General features: G+C 48.5%; 1 protein-coding gene across 3 annotated transcripts in view; it reads left to right on the top strand.

The window, feature by feature from the left end:
- Nucleotides 1-17532, top strand: part of MBTPS1 (membrane bound transcription factor peptidase, site 1) — a 45321-nt gene that overhangs the window by 18572 nt on the left and 9217 nt on the right. For all 3 annotated transcript variants that reach the window (XM_069552567.1, XM_069552566.1, XM_069552568.1), the window contains 10 exons: nucleotides 2877-2979; nucleotides 3889-4040; nucleotides 5290-5451; nucleotides 9604-9748; nucleotides 12919-13107; nucleotides 13321-13493; nucleotides 13950-14065; nucleotides 14632-14788; nucleotides 15480-15604; nucleotides 16293-16370. In XM_069552567.1, the coding sequence (XP_069408668.1) occupies nucleotides 2877-2979; nucleotides 3889-4040; nucleotides 5290-5451; nucleotides 9604-9748; nucleotides 12919-13107; nucleotides 13321-13493; nucleotides 13950-14065; nucleotides 14632-14788; nucleotides 15480-15604; nucleotides 16293-16370 (1400 nt within the window). The remainder of the gene's footprint in view (nucleotides 1-2876; nucleotides 2980-3888; nucleotides 4041-5289; nucleotides 5452-9603; nucleotides 9749-12918; nucleotides 13108-13320; nucleotides 13494-13949; nucleotides 14066-14631; nucleotides 14789-15479; nucleotides 15605-16292; nucleotides 16371-17532) is intronic.

Below are 17532 nucleotides of genomic sequence, written 5' to 3'. Positions count from 1 at the left end.
GATCCGGGACGTTAGTCACTGGTTCACAGGTGGTATCTGTTAGAGATCCGAATTTCCTTTCTGCTTACAGCTCCGAGCTTTATTCTGTAATAGCGTCTCTAGTAATGTCTTGGGCTGACACACTTAGCATGGGGCATCTGTCATCGTCCTTGATGGGTTCCTGGGATGGGTGCGGTTCAGTGCTGTGGCAGGGGTTTTGCGGTGATGCAGGGGAAGAACCGAACGCTCAGTCCTGCCCCCGCGTGCCCCGGTCCAGGAGAGCCGCTGGCACGGCTGTGTGCTCATGCCCCGCAAAGCTCGTGTGCTGTCTTGCGTGGCGTCCTGGCTGTGTGGCTGCATGGAGCAGGCCCCAGGAGCCCTGACAGCATGTGTGAAACTGTCCAGGGCGGAGGATTAGGCTGAACTCGATGAAATTAATGACGCTCCAGGTCATGGTTCCAGCCTCAGTTCCGTCATTGATCCCACTCTCCTTGTGGGGGTCCAGGTTGTGACTCACGAGTGTGAGTGGCATAAACATGTCCCCAACTAAGTTCTGCTGTGACAGACACCAGTTACTTAGCAATCTCTCTTGAGGTGCTCTTGTCTTCTCTTTCTAATGTTTCTCCATTTACCCCTCCCCCAGTTCTGATGTCCCTGCCCAAGGCCAGCCATCCACAGCTCAGCACCCCCATGTTATTGTCGGTTTCCAGCTCCTTCTGCCCTCAGTCTCCCCAGCCCTCCCTTCCTTGCGCGGGGGATGTGGGACGGAGCCAGGCAGGTCTGCCCGTCCTTAGGCTGAGGGACCTTTGCTTTCCTGAGGCCTGGCCACCGCATGTGGCTCCAGAGGGCGCGAGACCTTCCTCAGGGTGGTGGCTGGAGGATGGCATGAGGCAGCCAAGGGAGAGCGCCATGGACACTGAGCCTCTGTGAGCGGTGGCTGCTCCTTTCCCTTCCTTTTTCCGTGTTTCTGTTGTTAAAATGCAGACAAGCAGTTTCTTTAACTAGGAATCTGCGGTGGATTGCTACTGCCTGCTCAGATCTCAGTTTCTCCTTGGGTTTCAGGGTCTCCTCTAGTCTAGCCTGGAGTGGGCAGACTTTCTGTGAAAGCAGCAGACAGTAAACAGTGGAGTCTCTGTGGGCCACGTGGTGTTTGTTGCGCTTGCTCACCTACCCTGCTAGTGTGAAGGTGGTGTGGATGTGTCCCGGCAGGAAGTTGGATGAGGCAGAGTTCCACAGCTATGGCCTCATTGCTCACTGTTCTGTGCACATCTCCCCCAAGTCTGGCTCCTCTCTGGGTCTCCCTGGGGACCCCATGTTTCCATCGCCATCACCTGCTCCTGCTGCTGACTGCCCCCGCTGCCCCCACACCCTTGGCTTGCCTTTCCACTCATACCAGCTCTTCCACATGCCATCCTGACTGCTCTGCACACGCTGGTCACTCTTCTGGAATCCTTGTACTCCTGTGGGCAGTCACATGTGGGAGCCTCTAATCAGAGAGCTACTTGTGCTCAGCGTGTTAGCAAGGATCCCAGGAGAGGCGGCCCCAGTGTCAGATTTGTGTCTGCCCATGGAGCCTCACGGGATCCACCAATTGGTGGGCGGGCCGAGGGTGGTACCCGCTCACCAGGGCCCATCCTGAGTGGGTGTGGCTTGTTGCTGGCATTGGGTAGGGCAGGTTGGGTGACCGTAATGCACTAAGAAGCCAAGCTGTGTATTGTAGGTCTGGCACTGCCTGATCTGTCCCCGTGGGTACCCCTTCTGGGAGCTCTCTGGGGTGTGGCCCCCTTGACACTTGGACTAAATAGTGCCTGGGAGTCTACGCTGCACGTCCAGCTTTTCAGTGCCAGCAAAGCTTTGTTGATGCTTTCCTCTGTATGTTAAGGGTTTAACACTCACAAAGTGTGGGGCTGACAGGGAGAGGGGGAGGGCAGGAAGGTGGCAATCTTTGGTACTAGCTTCAGTGGGAAGTTCTGCCAGTGATTTCTGTTCTAATCTCTGCTCTCTGATGTCACAGAAATTTGTAAACTTTCACTGTCAGCCAACTGAAAAATCAGTGTGGTGCCTTTGTACAACCAGCTGGTAGTGTGTTGGTGGTGGGTGAGCTAGGGAGGCAGTGCCAGGATCGACTCCATGGGTTAAAACAGAGAATCCTGCTGATGTCATTTCAGCTACATGGAGCCAGTTGTGGTTCCGGAGTTCATTTACTGGTGGTGGAGCTGAAATAGACAAAGCTCCATAACTGGTGCTCTTATACTTTCCAAAAGTTCAGCTTCGTCTTGACTTCCACCTTGACTCCCCCTGCTTCACCATCATTTCTTTGTAGATCTAGTGCCCTTGAGGTGCTGGGGAGAATTGCACGGTCTTCCCTGGTGCGTCTGTGTCATCTCCCTGAGGAGCTCAGGTTGCTGAGAGATGAGTGGCCCCCATGGTTGCTGTGAGGGAGGGGACAGCTACCCGAGACCTTTGAGAGCTTTGTTTCTGACGGTGGCAGGGACGCGTCTGTGGCTGTAGTTCCTTCCGCTGGATCTGGACTCAAGCTGGGGAGGCAGGAGGACGCACTTGCAGCAGTTGGGAGGTGATGTGAGGGCGCGTACGTAGGTGATGCTGTGCCAGTGACTGGTCCTGTGAAGCTCAGAGGGCGTGTTCCTTCACGGCTGGCAGTAGAGGGAGACGTGAGCCTGGTGCAGGAAGGTGGGAAGCTGACAGGGCGGGAAGGAAGGCGAGAAGGAGAGGGTGTCCACTGTGAGGAGACGGAGCTAGCAGAGGTGGCGGTGCGCTACCAGGGCCGCAGCCCATGTCGCGCCACAGGAGCGCCTGCTGCAGACTCAGACTTGGCCCTCATTTGAGTCTTTCGTTTAAAACGGTCCTCTCCCCTTGTGTCTCTGTGCCTGATGCAGGACTCTGAACAACCCTGCTGACCAGATGGATGTCATCGGAGTGGGCGGCATCGACTTTGAGGACAACATCGCCCGCTTCTCCTCGCGGGGAATGACCACCTGGGTAGGCGGGGCTCTCTTCCTGCTGGAGTGTCTGTGTGTGTGCGCACGCGTGCATGTGTGTGTACTTCCGTGAGCTGTAGTTATGCGTCTGGCTCACCCTCCCGTCCGAGCAGATGCTGCCTCGGATGGCAGCCGGGCACCTGACCTGTACCCGCTGTCCTGGTCTTTCTCACCCACCTGCTGTGTCCTTGGCCTTTATCGAGGCAAGTGTTGTAACGGCATTTTGAGAAATGTTCCTGAATAATCTGCGAAGCTGCAGGTGAAGACATCTTTGCTCAGTGTCCCATGTGTGCAGGTCCAGAGCCCATTTATGTGGTGGCCAGGAAGGAGTTTTCACTTCACATGTGTTCTTTCTTCCAGAATATAAGTGCCAGTGGAATTATCATTTCCCCCAGTTTCAGGGAAGCTTAAGAGAGTACTCAGTTAAAGTCTTACCCTAGGTTGCTTGTATGTCTACACTGACTGTTCTAAGTCGTTCTTTCCCTTCTGGTGATAGATTGAAATGCCAGTCGTATCATATAACTTTTTACCTTATTAAGAAAATGTGTCTTTTTTTTTTTCCTAATTTTTAATTTTAACTTGCTGATTTTTCTAACATATTTCTAGTTTTTAAGTTGTCTATGAATCAGTTTCCAGTCTTGCATGTTAGCAAAATTTTAGATATTCACTTTTTAAATGCTGAAGAGCATTGCATTATGCTGGTCATTATAAAAACACATCAAAAATAATTTTATTTTCTGTATGATCATTTAAGCTTCTTCTGAATTGCAGTGAATTTCAGATGAAAACCAGCAGCGTGCTCAGGCTGTGCTATTTAGCTGATGGCATTTCTGGTTTCATTCACTCATAACTGCTGAGGGCTGTATGCCCTCATGGGGGCCTGATGGAGACCACACTACTGTTGTTGCAGGAGCTTCCTGGAGGCTATGGCCGCGTGAAGCCTGACATTGTCACCTACGGCGCTGGAGTGCGGGGCTCAGGCATGAAAGGGGGGTGCCGGGCCCTCTCAGGGACCAGCGTGGCTTCGCCGGTGGTGGCTGGTGCTGTCACCTTGCTGCTGAGGTGAGTGCTGCTTGGTTGGGAGGGGTGGGTGGCAGCAGGCCAGGGGCCGAGTCCTGTGGCTGCCCAGCTTGCCACGGGGCCTTGCCCGTGTCTGCAGGAGCCAGGAGTCTGTCTCGAGGGTCCTGGGGCGTTGCCGAGGGTGGGGGCTGCCTGCTCTCCTGCTGTCAGGGGCAGGAGGGGAGTCCTCGGTGCCCGCCGTGCCAGCCTCTCAGCCTCTCTGAGCACGACGCTTTCAGTGGGGAGGTCGCCTTCGCTTCCCTTCTCCCTGCAGCACGGAGAGCACCTCTGGGGGCTCAGCACTGCTTTGTAGTGTGAGAAGCAGCTCGTGCAGATGCCAGGCCACAGCGAAGCGCTTCCTCAGCTCTGGTCTTAGAGCCCCAGGAGCAGCCGGAGCTGCAGCCTGGTCTTGTTCCGTCGGCAGGAGGGGCAGGGCGTCCGCCTCGGGCTGAGCTGTGAGCAGTTCTTGTTTCTGCCAAAAGTTCTACTTTATTCTCACATCTCCTGAAGTCAGATTCCCATCTAGACCTGTTAGCAAAAAACACAGTAACACTCCAAGACCAGCCATCCTCGAAGAAAAATGCTTAGCAACTGTGGAGAGAGAATTTTTCTTTACTGTTTACTGGATTTTTTCTGTATTTAGGGAGTCACAGTTTACTCGTATTAATAACATGTAGGTACACAAACGCACGTGTTTTAATGCTGGTGTTCTAAAGCAAGCGAGAGTGGGTGCTGCTGCCTGAGTCCAGTTGTGTTCTGATGCTGAGCCCTCCACCAGGCCCGACCCACTAGGGTCTCCAGACAAAACAGACCTGTGGGGCTGTCCTCAGGGAAGTCACGGCTTCCCTCCTGGCCGTGACTAGGCCACGCAGCATCGAGTGCCTGCTGGACCCACCTCCATCCTCCCTTTCTCCCATCCAGGCTGTGTCCATCTGTCAGGAACTGTAGCTCCTACTTGCAACCTCTGAGGTCAGCTGTATTGAGTTAGTAGGAAAATATGTTTTCCTGGTTAGTTTAGTATGAACCCAGAGTCCGTGCTCTCATAGCCACTTGGAAGGAGGTAAGTGGTCAGTCCCGAGACAGGAGCAGAAATGAGCATGTTTGCCCTTGTCTTACACAAATTTTACTGAAGATCCCATTAGATATAGAGCAAGGTTGGAGGTCGTGTGATTGCACTGCTATGGGTTAGGGATGGTCTGGTTTTCCTTCTTTTGCTAAGAGCAGATGAGCACATATGTGGTTCTCCCCCCAGCACAGTCCAGAAACGTGAACTGGTAAACCCAGCCAGCATGAAGCAGGCCCTGATCGCATCCGCCCGGCGGCTTCCCGGTGTCAACATGTTTGAGCAAGGCCACGGCAAACTGGATCTCCTCCGAGCCTATCAGATCCTCAACAGCTACAAGCCCCAGGCCAGGTTGGTGTGCCCGCCTTTCTCCTCTTCCTGGGCTCCCTCAGCACAGGCTATTTGCCTCAAAACAGAACCCACCCCACCAACAAGGCTTGGGGGCCTTGGGGAGCTTCATGCTACTGCTTCTGCTGGGATACCAGGACTACTCCCCACTTCCCCACATTCTGCTGTTTGTAATGTCAGTGATTTAAAGCAATGAATTCCTGCTTTTTTTTACTTAGTAAAACTTTTTATGAAGTAACCTTAAACTTACAGAAATTTGCAAAACTCATATGGACGTTCTTATATATCGTACATCAGGACTCCAGCCCTGCCCTGGCTTTTCTGGTGTTAGCATCTTATGTAACCATTGCACACACCACATAGCCTAGCAGTTAACAGTGGTGCATTACCATCCGCTAACCTGCAGGCTATGTTTGGATTTTGCCCAGATTTTCCTCAGCCTGGTCCAGGATCCAGGCCAGCATCGGTGTTGTGGTTAGTTGCCACATGTCCTTGGTTTTCTCCAGCTGGGCTCATTGCCTCAGTGCCCTTCCTTTTGTTCTTGGCGGTGCTTGTCTGCATCCTGAGGTTCAGGTGATGTGTCAGGCTGGACCCTCCAGGAAGCAGGCGCCAAGAGATCTTCTGGGGGAAGAGGTGGGAGAAATGGGGAGGGGACCCTCACGCCAGCACAGGTTTGAAATCTTTCCTTTTCCCGGAGAATCCCTGAATCAAGGTCACTGTTAGAGGAGGCTGAGTCCCCAGGGCGGGGCCGGCTCTGGTGCCCGCTGCGCTCGGTCCCTGGCACAGATGTGGTGGAGTGTCCGGGGCTGGGCAGCGGGAGAGGCTGTGCCAGGGTCCACTGCAGGGGCTCACTGTCTCTCTGGGACTGCGAAGTGTCTTGGGGGTGCACGCTTGAAGATGATCTTGCTTCTTGCCATACCTTCCGTCACTACCTTTAGTATCCTTAGATGGTTCTTTCCTGTAATGGTTCTTATATAGAGGTTGCCCCTGGTGATTTTCTGCTTCTCTCACTCCTTGTGCATTTATTAACTGAAATTCTGCTGTAAGGAAATGCTGTCTTCCTCTCGTATTATTTCAGTTACATCAGCATGGACAGAGATCCTTGTTTCACTCTGACTATAATCCATTAATGTCTTTCTTTGTTCATTGCTCCTGTTGTCCCAGATTTGGCTCTCTGGAGTTCCTTCTGTTTGGCTCCTGTGTCTTTTCAGTGTGTCTCCATCGTTGTCCACTGGCAGCATTTCTACGCCCACTGTGGGTATCAGTTCTTTGTCCAAGCAGCCCTGGTCCTTCAGCTGGAGAGTGGGGTTTAGAAATGGACTCCTGGCTCCAGATGTGCTCTTGGTGGCTGTGCTTCTGCTTGTTTCTCAGCCCTTCCTGCAGACCGAGCCGGCGAGTGTCCACATGCGCACTCCTGTACCTTTCCTGTGTCTGATGCCACCTGTCTCGCGCCCCACACGTGGCGCTCAGTCTTCTCGCTGGCTGTCTTCCTCCAGCAGCAGGCAGCCTGGCTGTCACTCTTCGCCGTGTCTCTGTTGACGCGGTCCTAGGACACACGCGTGGAAAGTTTTAGAGCTGTAACTCGCACCCTGGTGAACAGAAGTTCACCCTGCTAATCCCTAGAGGATAGCAGTTGTGGGTAGTTCTTTTTAGATTTATAGAATGTGCAGGCCAGGAAGCAACAGTTAGAACTGGACATGGAGCAACAGACTGGTTCCAAATAGGAAAAGGAGTATGTCAAAGCTGTATATTGTCACCCTGCTTATTTAACTTCTATGCAGAGTACATCATGAGAAACGCTGGACTGGAAGAAACACAAGCTGGAATCAAGATTGCCGAGAGAAATATCAATAACCTCAGATATGCAGATGACACCACCCTTATGGCAGAAAGTGAAGAGGAACTAAAAAGCCTCTTGATGAAAGTAAAAGAGGAAAGTGAAAAAGTTGGCTTAAAGCCCAACATTCAGGAAACGAAGATCATGGCATCTGGTCCCATCACTTCACGGGAAATAGATGGGGAAAAGGTGGAAACAGTGTCAGACTTTATTTTTTGGACTCCAAAATCACTGCAGATGGTGATTGCAGCCATGAAATTAAAAGACACTTACTCCTTGGAAGGAAAGTTATGACCAGCCTAGATAGCACATTCAAAACCAGAGACATTATTTTGCCGACTAAGATCCGTCTAGTCAAGGCTATGGTTTTTCCAGTGGTCATGTATGGATGTGAGAGTTGGGTTGTGAAGAAGGCTGAGTGCCGAAGAATTGATGCGTTTGAACTGTGGTGTTGGAGAAGACTCTTGAGAGTCCCTTGGACTGCAGGGAGATCCAACCAGTCCATTCTGAAGGAGATCAGCCTTGGGATTTCTTTGGAAGGAATGATGCTAAAGCTGAAACTCCAGTACTTTGGCCACCTCGTGAAGAGTTGACTCATTGGAAAAGACTCTGATGCTGGGAGGGACTGGGGGCAGGAGAAGAAGGGGACGACAGAGGATGGGATGGCTGGATGGTATCACTGACTGGATGGACGCGACTCTTGAGTAAACTCCGGGAGTTGGTGATGGATAGGGAGGCCTGGCGTGCTGCGATTCATGGGGTCACAAAGAGTCGGACACGACTGAGCGACTGAACTGAACTGAACTGAATCATATTTTTAGTGACCTCTGTTCATTTCTTTTCTTCCTCCCCACCAGGCCCTGTCAGTCTGATTTTGCCTTTTATTTTCAATATAGTTGAGTTCACTGGTTAGTATGTGTATTTCTTTTTGGATTCCCACTACATTCTGGTTGATTCAGCTGGATACGTATTGCATTGTGAAAGAGGACAGTGACTTTAAGGTCTGAGCTGCACAGAATGTACCTGGCCAGGTGTGGTCCTCCCATCCCTCTGTTCTGCCCCCCGCTCCTCTGCCCCCACAGGTAACAAGGCCAGGTGTTTTTGACTTATCCTTCTTGAATTTCTTTTTTCACAAATGAGCAGATACATATCTATCTTCTTATATATCCCCTTTGTTACATGAAGGATACATTATTGTAAATACTGTTTTGTACCTTTTTCATGTAAAGGTGTCCTGGAAATCACTTTGTATCCATTCACAGAGATCTTGCTTCTCCTTTTTTATAGCTTCCTAGTGTGGATACCTTTGTGTATTCAAGTACATGTCTATATATGGGCATTTAAAATGTTTTCAGTATCTCGTCATTTTAAGCTGCTTGTGTCTGTGTGTGCTAGTTTTGTTGGAGTTGTGTCTGTAGGGAAGATTCCTAGAAGCAGGGTCGCTGGGTCCAGGCTGAGAGCAGAGGGTGCCCAGGGGGTACCGCTGGCCTGTCTGCCCAGAGCTGCACTTCATGCCTGTCTGACACATGGGAAGTGCTCCCTCAGGGTTGCTTTTATTTGCAGTTCTCAGGCTGTGAGTGAGTTTAAACACTTTGTCTGTAGGGAAGAACTTTTTCTATATCTTTCCTGTGAAGTGTTTGTTCATTTCTTTTTTCTGGGGTTTTTGTCCCTTGGTCTAACTGTTGTTTACGTATTAGGATAAGTAACCTTTTGCTGCAGGTATTTCTCCCAGTTTGTTCGCTGCCTTTTGTCATAGAAGTGTTTCTGGCCGTGCGGTCTCTTTTGTTCTAACTGCTGTGTTAGTGTGCCTGTTGCTGTTTTTGCCCCTGGATTTTGAGGCACATGCCCTGAGGTAAAGGAGAGACTCGCCCCTGTTTTCTTCTACTTGTTTGCTTTCCTTTATTTACTTGAGACTGTTCCATTTGGGGTTTACTCCAATATGTATGGTGTGAGTTGTGAATCTAATTTTATCTTTTACCAAATGGCCACCCATTTATCCCAGGTCTAGTTATTAAAAAGTCCATCTTTGCCCATGACTTGAGACTGAGTCCAGGTCTGCCCTGGGGCCGCTCACGCACTTGTTCCTCGCGAGCTCCAGGCTCCAGGCTCGTGGGGCAGAGGTGATGCCCACGCACGCCCCTGTGCCGCAGGCGAGGCCGGCTGGCCTGGAGGCCTCCTCACTGCAGGGAGTGCTGTGAGGCCAGGTTCCCAGACCCTGGCTGAGGCTCAGGTCCGCCCTGATGACGCTTTCCTGCGGTTGTGTTCCGTCATTGCCGTCTCCGACTCTGTCTGCTGTAATGCTGTTCTGTCTGTTTCAGTTTGAGCCCCAGCTACATCGACCTGACCGAGTGTCCTTACATGTGGCCCTACTGCTCCCAGCCTATCTACTATGGGGGCATGCCGACTATCGTCAACGTCACCATCCTCAATGGCATGGGAGTCACGGGGAGGATCGTGGACAAGGTGAGACTGCCCTCCGGCTGCCGGGGACCTAGATGTGGCCCAGACTTCCTCCTGTCCACAGCTGGGGATGGGAAGCAGTGGTTGTCCTCCCCTGAGGCCTTTACGGATAAGTCAGAGATACAGTGATGAGACCAATTTGCTATGGTTATACTAAGGCGTTTTGAGTTTGGTCATTTGAGTCTTCATCTTAACAGTTAATCACTGATAATTAAAGTCGCACTTGTAATTATTTTATTGTTTAATGAGTGCACATGGACGTTTGTATTTAGAAGGTATGGTCTTTATTTAAATTTTGTTTTTATAATTTGTTTTACACTTACTATATAAACATTATCACAACAATAAAGGATAGGGAAAAAGAACAGAAAAATGATTTTAGCCTCAGACGTGAACAGAACCACTATTAAAAAAAAGTTCAAGTCGTATTTTGTAACAAATTACTGTAGTTGTTTAAATAAGTGTATTTAAATTGATTGAATGCCTGTCAATACTGTGTCATCCTTTATTTCATCTCACTTCTTTCTTTTTGGCTGTGCTCAGTCTTTGTTGCTGTGCACAGGCTTTCTCTAGTTACCGCCAGCAGGGGCTACTCGAGTTGCAGTGTGCAGGCTTCTCATTTCGGCGGCTTCTCCTATTGCAGAGCGCAGGCTCCAGTGCACGTGGGCTTCAGTAGTTCTGGCACGCGGGTCTAAGTACCCTGAGGCACATGGAAACTTCTCAGACCAGGATTGGAACCTGTGTCCCCTGCGCTGGCAGGCAGATATTTAACCACTGGGCCACCAGGATTGGTGCGGAATGTCTCGATGGCAGGATTTTACTTTTCATGAATCTGTCACAGAAAGTACTTTTTTCTTTTTTTTAAATTCTTTTTGTTACTTTTTGGCCACAGTGTGTCATGTAGGGTCTTAGTTCTCTGACCAGGAGTTGAACCCAAGCTCCCTGCAGTGGAAGCACAGTCCTAACCACTGGACTGCCAGGGAAATCCCCAGACAGTACATTTCTTTTGATTTTGTGAGATTAATAAAAGTCAGTTGCCTGGGAGGGAAAAAAAAAAGAATCTTTTCTATCCTTTATCTGAAAAGGATATTTTTAGTTATCTTTGTGTGGGTAGGCAAAAATTTAGTCTTTTTTTTTTTCAATTTTCACATTAAAGCATTTGAAAATATTATTATATATAAGTGCTAATGTTAATGGTTGTTCAATATTATATGGAACTGCTAAGTCATAATTTGCTTACTATTCTTACTTGAACAAGGTGGTTTCACCTGTAAATACCTCACTGAATATCTTTGTATATTTGGTTTTCTTTTGTTCTGAATTACATTCTTAACATAATTTCCCTGGGTTAGAATTCCAAGTAAGAGGACATGAATGTTACTGTGGCTCTTGGGACATAATACCAAATGGTTTCCAGAAGAGGTCCATCACCTGAGGCTGCCACTGATGGTGTACAGAGTGGGGGTGTCTGGTGGTACATTCTTTTTTCCCAATTGCATGAAAGTTTAAAAAACGGAGATAAAATTCACATGCCATGAAATGCTACCCTTTTAAATTGTGCATTTCAGTGGTTATTGCCATATTCACAAGTAGTTATGTTGTCTCATACTGTGTAATTCTGGAACATTTTCATCACTCGAAGGAGAGACCCTTGTTAACACTTCCCATTGCCTCCGCCTCAGACCCTGACAACTCCTAATGCACTTTGTCTCCATGGAGTTACCTTTTCTGGACGGTTCCTGTGGACGGAATCATACATTTCGTGGTCTTTGTGACTGGCCTCTTTCACTGAGTGCAGTGTCTTTAACAGAGGCGCATCCCCACTGCAGTGTGTATCAGTGCTTCACTCCTTTCCGTGCCTTCCTGTGTGGATGGACCCGGCATTGTCAGTTGATGAACCTTTCGTTTTTATGTGTTTCGTCGTATAACTTCAGCTCTACAGGGGATGGCGGGTACCTTGTTTAATGTGTGCTTTTTTGGTTATTGATGAGGTGGGGACCTGCATGTTTGTTTCTGACTCTGTTTCTCTTATGTGAATTAGCTTTTCATTTCTTGACCCATTTTTCATTAGAGTCTAGGTTGTCCTTGTCATCTTCACACCAGTGTTGCGTGTCATGCTGAAGGATTGCCGAAGTTGCTGGGGTTTTGTCTCTTTAATATTAGAAATGGCTTAAAAATTTGGGGTAAAGGGGTGGTTTGGTAAAGGTTTCACTTTTTCATGTAGATGTTATTTTCATCTTTTATGATTATTTCTGTTTCAAAAACTAGAAACTCATCTCTCCAGAAATATAAGAAAATTTCAGTTTTATTTTTGACTCACTTTTCTTTTATGCTTATTAAATATTTTATGTTTTCATCTGTATTGAGTCAATCTGATGAGATGGATGAGAGTTCATTTTTTTCTCAGTTGTTAACCAGCAGTCTCAAAATAACTTATTCAGAATCCCTGTCCTTTCTCATTGTCTGTGATACTGTATCCCATGAATATTTTTCTTCTTTTTCATGGTTTTTTTTTTTTTTTTTTTTAATATGCTTACCCTCCTGGGAAGTATATGACTGTTCTCTGGCTTGTGAGGGAGTTAGCTTGAAGGACTGGTTCATTGTGAGAGCCACTGTCTGTCTCCCCTTTCAGGCTTCCCTTCTTCCTCGAGCCTGGAGAGCCTGGTGGGTGGTCTCCTTCACAGCGTGGCCAGCTCTCTTTGGGGCTCCTGGGCCCCCTGCCTGCCCAGTCACTGGCCTTGGAATCTGATTGGTCACGATTTATATCTGTATCTTTTTTATTATTTTATTCCTTTAAGTAGTTTGGTTCTTTAAGCACACAGCCAAGATCTAACCCTACATTTGAGCATTTTCTTTTATGTTGATTATCTGTCAGAAACAAGTTCTTTGTCAAACCATGTGTGTCCCCACCCCTTCCTTTGTTAAAGCTTGGAGGGGAGGAAATTTTTCTTTAAAACTGAAGTTTGTCAAAACAAGTGTTTTGTCAAAAACAGTGTTTCTAGGCTTTTCTAGTGGATGATGGTCCAGACCCTGCCTGGGCGGCCTTGGTTACAGGCTGCTCAGTGTCTGTGTACATTGCATTTCGCCTGTTCAGTGGAGTGTTTCTCAGACACCGACGTTGGTAAGTTGGGAACCGAGCTTCTCACCCAGGCCTCTGCCTCTTTCTCCTGCAGCCCGAGTGGCAGCCCTACTTACCACAGCACGGAGACAACATCGAGGTCGCTTTCTCTTACTCCTCAGTGCTGTGGCCCTGGTCTGGCTACCTGGCCATTTCCATTTCTGTCACCAAGAAGGCCGCCTCCTGGGAAGGCGTTGCGCAGGGGCACGTCATGGTCACCGTGGCTTCCCCGGCAGAGGTGGACGTACGTGTGCCTGGGGGCTGTTGGGAAGGTGGCCGTGGGCTGAGCGCTGGGCACTCGGGTATAAGACACAGGCCATGTGGGTCCCAGCCTGGCGAGCACCTGGGGGCATGACCTGCACGGTGAAGAGGCTGTGGGCTGTTTCGTGCCACGTTTCTGGCATAAAACGTTTCTTCTGAGCAGAAGGGGCTTTTCAGAACTCTTCTCTTCCTTCAGTCAAACAGTGGTGCAGAACAGACGTCCACAGTGAAGCTGCCGATCAAGGTGAAGATCATCCCCGCCCCTCCTCGGAGCAAGCGCGTCCTCTGGGACCAGTACCACAACCTGCGGTACCCGCCCGGCTATTTCCCCCGGGACAACCTGAGGATGAAGAACGACCCTCTGGACTGGTGAGCCCATCACCCCTGCCCTGTCCTTCCCTGGCCAGGCTGGGGTGGAAGGGAGGGTGACCCGTGGCAGGCATGTAAGGCTGCCTATGTGGCTGCCGCGATTCACTGCTAGCATCTCTGCTTGCCCATGCTGAGTTTGTGCAGCACAGCTGGCTGCTTGCTGGCCTTTTACATCTGTGCCACCACTAAAGTGATGCTTTGGTGCACTTTACAAAACATGTCTTTGGCTATATCTTCTCATCGTTTTCTCTCCATGTCTGTGCTATGTGGGTAATTTCCTGTTATCACTACTTTATATGCAGCCCAGGGCAAGCTGGTCTGAAAGGCTGGCTTTTGTGCCAGTGGACCAGCCCACTGGGCAGTGAAGCTGCTCCTTTGGAAGTGAACCCCGCGGCCATGTGGCCTTCAATCCGTGGAAGGACTAGGAGGGTTAGTGCTGGGCTTCCTCTGTTTCAGGAACGGTGACCACATCCACACCAACTTCAGGGACATGTACCAGCACCTGAGGAGCATGGGCTACTTCGTCGAAGTCCTTGGCTCCCCCTTCACGTGTTTTGATGCTAATCAGTACGGTGAGCAATTTGAGGTGCTGGCAGGCTGCCCCGCTTGGCTGAGGATGGGTGAGGGCAGGCTAGAGTCTGTGCTCCTGACGTTCAGCTGAAATGTGAAACTCTCAGGATCACTGGGGACAAGGACATTGGTACAGTTTCGTTATATTGGCATCAACATTATTGACTGGGTGATTTTTGCAGAAAGTAACGCCTGTGGCCTATGATTTGTTATGTAAGTGAAAATTGAAAGATTCCGGTTGGTAATGTTCGAGTAACAAAATACATATTAATCACTTCTGGTCAATAAGTTGATTTTTTTTTTTTTATCAAAGGAATTCTAGCACAGAATTTTGCTTCTTTTTGAGTAAGTGAAATATCCTCATGTAGGTCATCACCAGTGAAACAGGCCATAGCTGGCCAGTGTCCACGTGCTTTCGGACCCTGATACTTAATCTTTTACACCCCGTTCTGACGTGGAATAGAGGCACAGGACAAAATATTAGAAGCCAGTAACTGGAGATACTGAGGCCAGTGTAAAACCATATGTCTGAAATGGTGAGATGACCGTTCTCACCCCTGTCCCTCAGGAACGTTGCTCATGGTGGACAGTGAGGAAGAGTACTTCCCGGAGGAGGTGGCCAAGCTGCGGAGGGATGTGGACAACGGCCTCTCACTCATTGTCTTCAGTGACTGGTACAACACATCTGTGATGAGGAAAGTCAAGTTTTATGATGAAAACACGAGGTACTGACACGAATTGGATAAGAAATTTGACTTTATAGGAATTTAATCCCACCCAGCAGAGACCTAGAGTGATGACCTTTCTGGCCATCAAGCAGGTTCAGACTCCTGGTTAGGGCAAGCTCTCCTTTGGCAGAGATGTTCTTGAAAGTCAGCTGCTCATTGAACCAAGTACTAGTTGAAAGGTTCATTGTTTTTGTTGATCTTTAGACACTGGAGCCTTAATTTTCTGTTTATTATTTTCTGTTCTTCCATCTCTCGTTTACTGTATATGTTTAAATGCACCAAAAGAACTGTTATTTAAAGAAACCTTGCAGTAGATTGGTTATGGATGACAAATTTCCAGTGTATTATGAATGTCTCATCCTTATGATACATGTTCTTTCTTCGGAGTCTGTGACTTGAACTTCATAAGCTTCCTTCTTCCTTCACTGACCCTCTCAAGGTCTAGGCTTTATATGCATGTGTTTATGTTAAATGTGGTGCATTTCATGAAATAAATTGGGCTTCGGTTTATTCTGTACCCTGGTTGGAGCATTTACATTGTGCTGTTACTCAAACCTGGACAGTTAATTTTAGGTGAAGCCTAGTGTGGGTGGAGTGGCCTCTGGTGGGAGAAATCGGTTTTCTCACAAAATATGATGGGTTTGTGGGATGCCTCAAGTGCCTCATGAAGGCCCTGTCCCTGTCATAGGCAGTGGTGGATGCCGGACACCGGAGGAGCCAATGTCCCAGCCCTGAACGAGCTGCTGTCAGTCTGGAACATGGCGTTCAGCGATGGCCTGTACGAGGGGGACTTTACCTTGGCGAACCATGACAGTAAGGTTTTGTGTTTGCTTTTAGTAGGTCTTGTCGTTCCCAGAGGTGGGCTAGCAGATGCCGTGCATCTTTGAAGTCTTGAGTTTTTCAGAGAGAGAGAAAATAATGAGCTGTCACCTAAATATGCAAGACCTGTGGAGAGAACTGAGCAGTGTCTGCACAGAGACACCTGCAGTTCTGGGTGCTCCCCCTAGTCTTTGTCCAGATTTGTGGGATGAAATACCTCCTGTCAGCATTCCTAGTTTTGGTTCTTTGTGTTCTGTATATTCCCAAATAAACACTCCGCAGGTCCCTGATCATTTATGAAATTCTGTTTGTGAAATAACATTGCATACCTCACTTAAGTAGTACCCCACTGTCGCCCTTCGTTCTGGTGACTAGTTTCTGAAACAGCGTCTTGAGCGTTATTCACTAACTGCTCTTCCTGACTTAGGTTGTCCCGAGTCTGACAGCTCCGATTTCTTTAATCTGCCCAGAAACCTTAGATTAATAGCATGATTTAGCTTTAGTTTTGAGACTATTACTTGTAGTTTGTGTGACCAGCCAATAATAGTAGCTCCTCTCTTAAGATCAGGAATGGTTTTAGTAAATGCATAATGTCTAAAACGTGCATCCAGGTGAATGAACAGCTGCTGCTGAATGCCTTCAGTGTTGCCAGGTTCTAACTGTGAGTGGCTGTTTATTCTAGTGTATTACGCGTCGGGGTGCAGCATTGCTAAATTTCCAGAAGATGGCATCGTGATAACACAGACATTTAAGGACCAAGGTACGGAATATGCTATTCATATGCTTTTTGGTTTCTCTTTTTCTTTCTTTTTAATTTTTAATCACAGTTTTATTACATGTAAATCACCTACCATATGGAGGAGGGCATGGCAACTCACTCTAGTTTTCTTGCCTGGAGAACACCATGCACAGAGGAGCCTGGCGGGTTACAGTCCATGGAGTTGCGAAGAGTTGGACACGACTAAAACGACTTAGCATGCGTTGCGTGCACCTACCATAACACTCGCTCTTTTAAAGTCTACAGTTCAGTGATTTTTTTGTATATTCACAAGTTGTGCAGTCATCACCACCACCTAGTCCCAGAACATTTTCATCACCAGAAAAGAAGTCCATTCTCCATTAGCAGTTTGGATTTTTAAAAAATTCATCACAGTGTTTGTATGGTACTTCAGGTAAGACGTCTGTGTGATGATTCTGGAGGTACCTAGGAAGGTTCAACCGTCTTTTGCTGATAATTAGAATACGTGGGTAGTGAGCACTGCAAAGTAAGTTGACTTTCCTATAGAAGAGGGTATTGGTAAGGGTTTTTTGTGTTTTTTTTAAACTACCTTCAAAGTTGCTTGAAATTTTTGTTACTGTTTATGAATTGTTCTGCTCTGTGATTGCCAGGTGATTAAAATTTTAGAGAAATGTTGACTGTTTTGAATGTCTTAACTATGTGAAGATAAAGAATATTGTAATACAAAGTCATCTCCTAAGATTCTCTGAAGAATTAGAAGGGAGGAAAGGTCTTTGCTTTCAGTTCCTCTTTTCTAACCCTGGAAGGTCAGCCATGCTGTGTCCCCAGCGTCGGTGCTGTGACTGTGCTCGGCTCACAGAGCAGACAGGGTGCAGGGAGCTGGGGAGCCTGGGCGCCTCTGCCCTTCCTGCAGGCGCCACCGCCCCTGTCCTGCCCAGGGTGGGCGTCCTACAGCCCTGCGCTCCCGAGCCGGGGTCCGCACCGCGCGTCTCTCCCCTGCGAGGTTATTGCATGGCCGCATGATGGGCACTTGCAGACTGGATCCATGTCCTCGTGCAGGTTGATGTTTCTCTTGTGTTTCAGAATGGCAGGCCCCCTTTATTGTGATGTTTGTCGTTTTCTGTGGTTGAAGTCAGGGACAGTTTCATTAATAGAAAATGACAAGTCAGGATTTCTCGCTCGT

This window comes from Ovis canadensis, chromosome 14 (genome assembly GCF_042477335.2).
Source record: "Ovis canadensis isolate MfBH-ARS-UI-01 breed Bighorn chromosome 14, ARS-UI_OviCan_v2, whole genome shotgun sequence".
Taxonomy (NCBI): Eukaryota; Metazoa; Chordata; class Mammalia; order Artiodactyla; family Bovidae; genus Ovis; species Ovis canadensis.
Note: the sequence above shows the minus strand (reverse complement) of the source record. Positions and strands in the feature narration are given on the sequence as shown.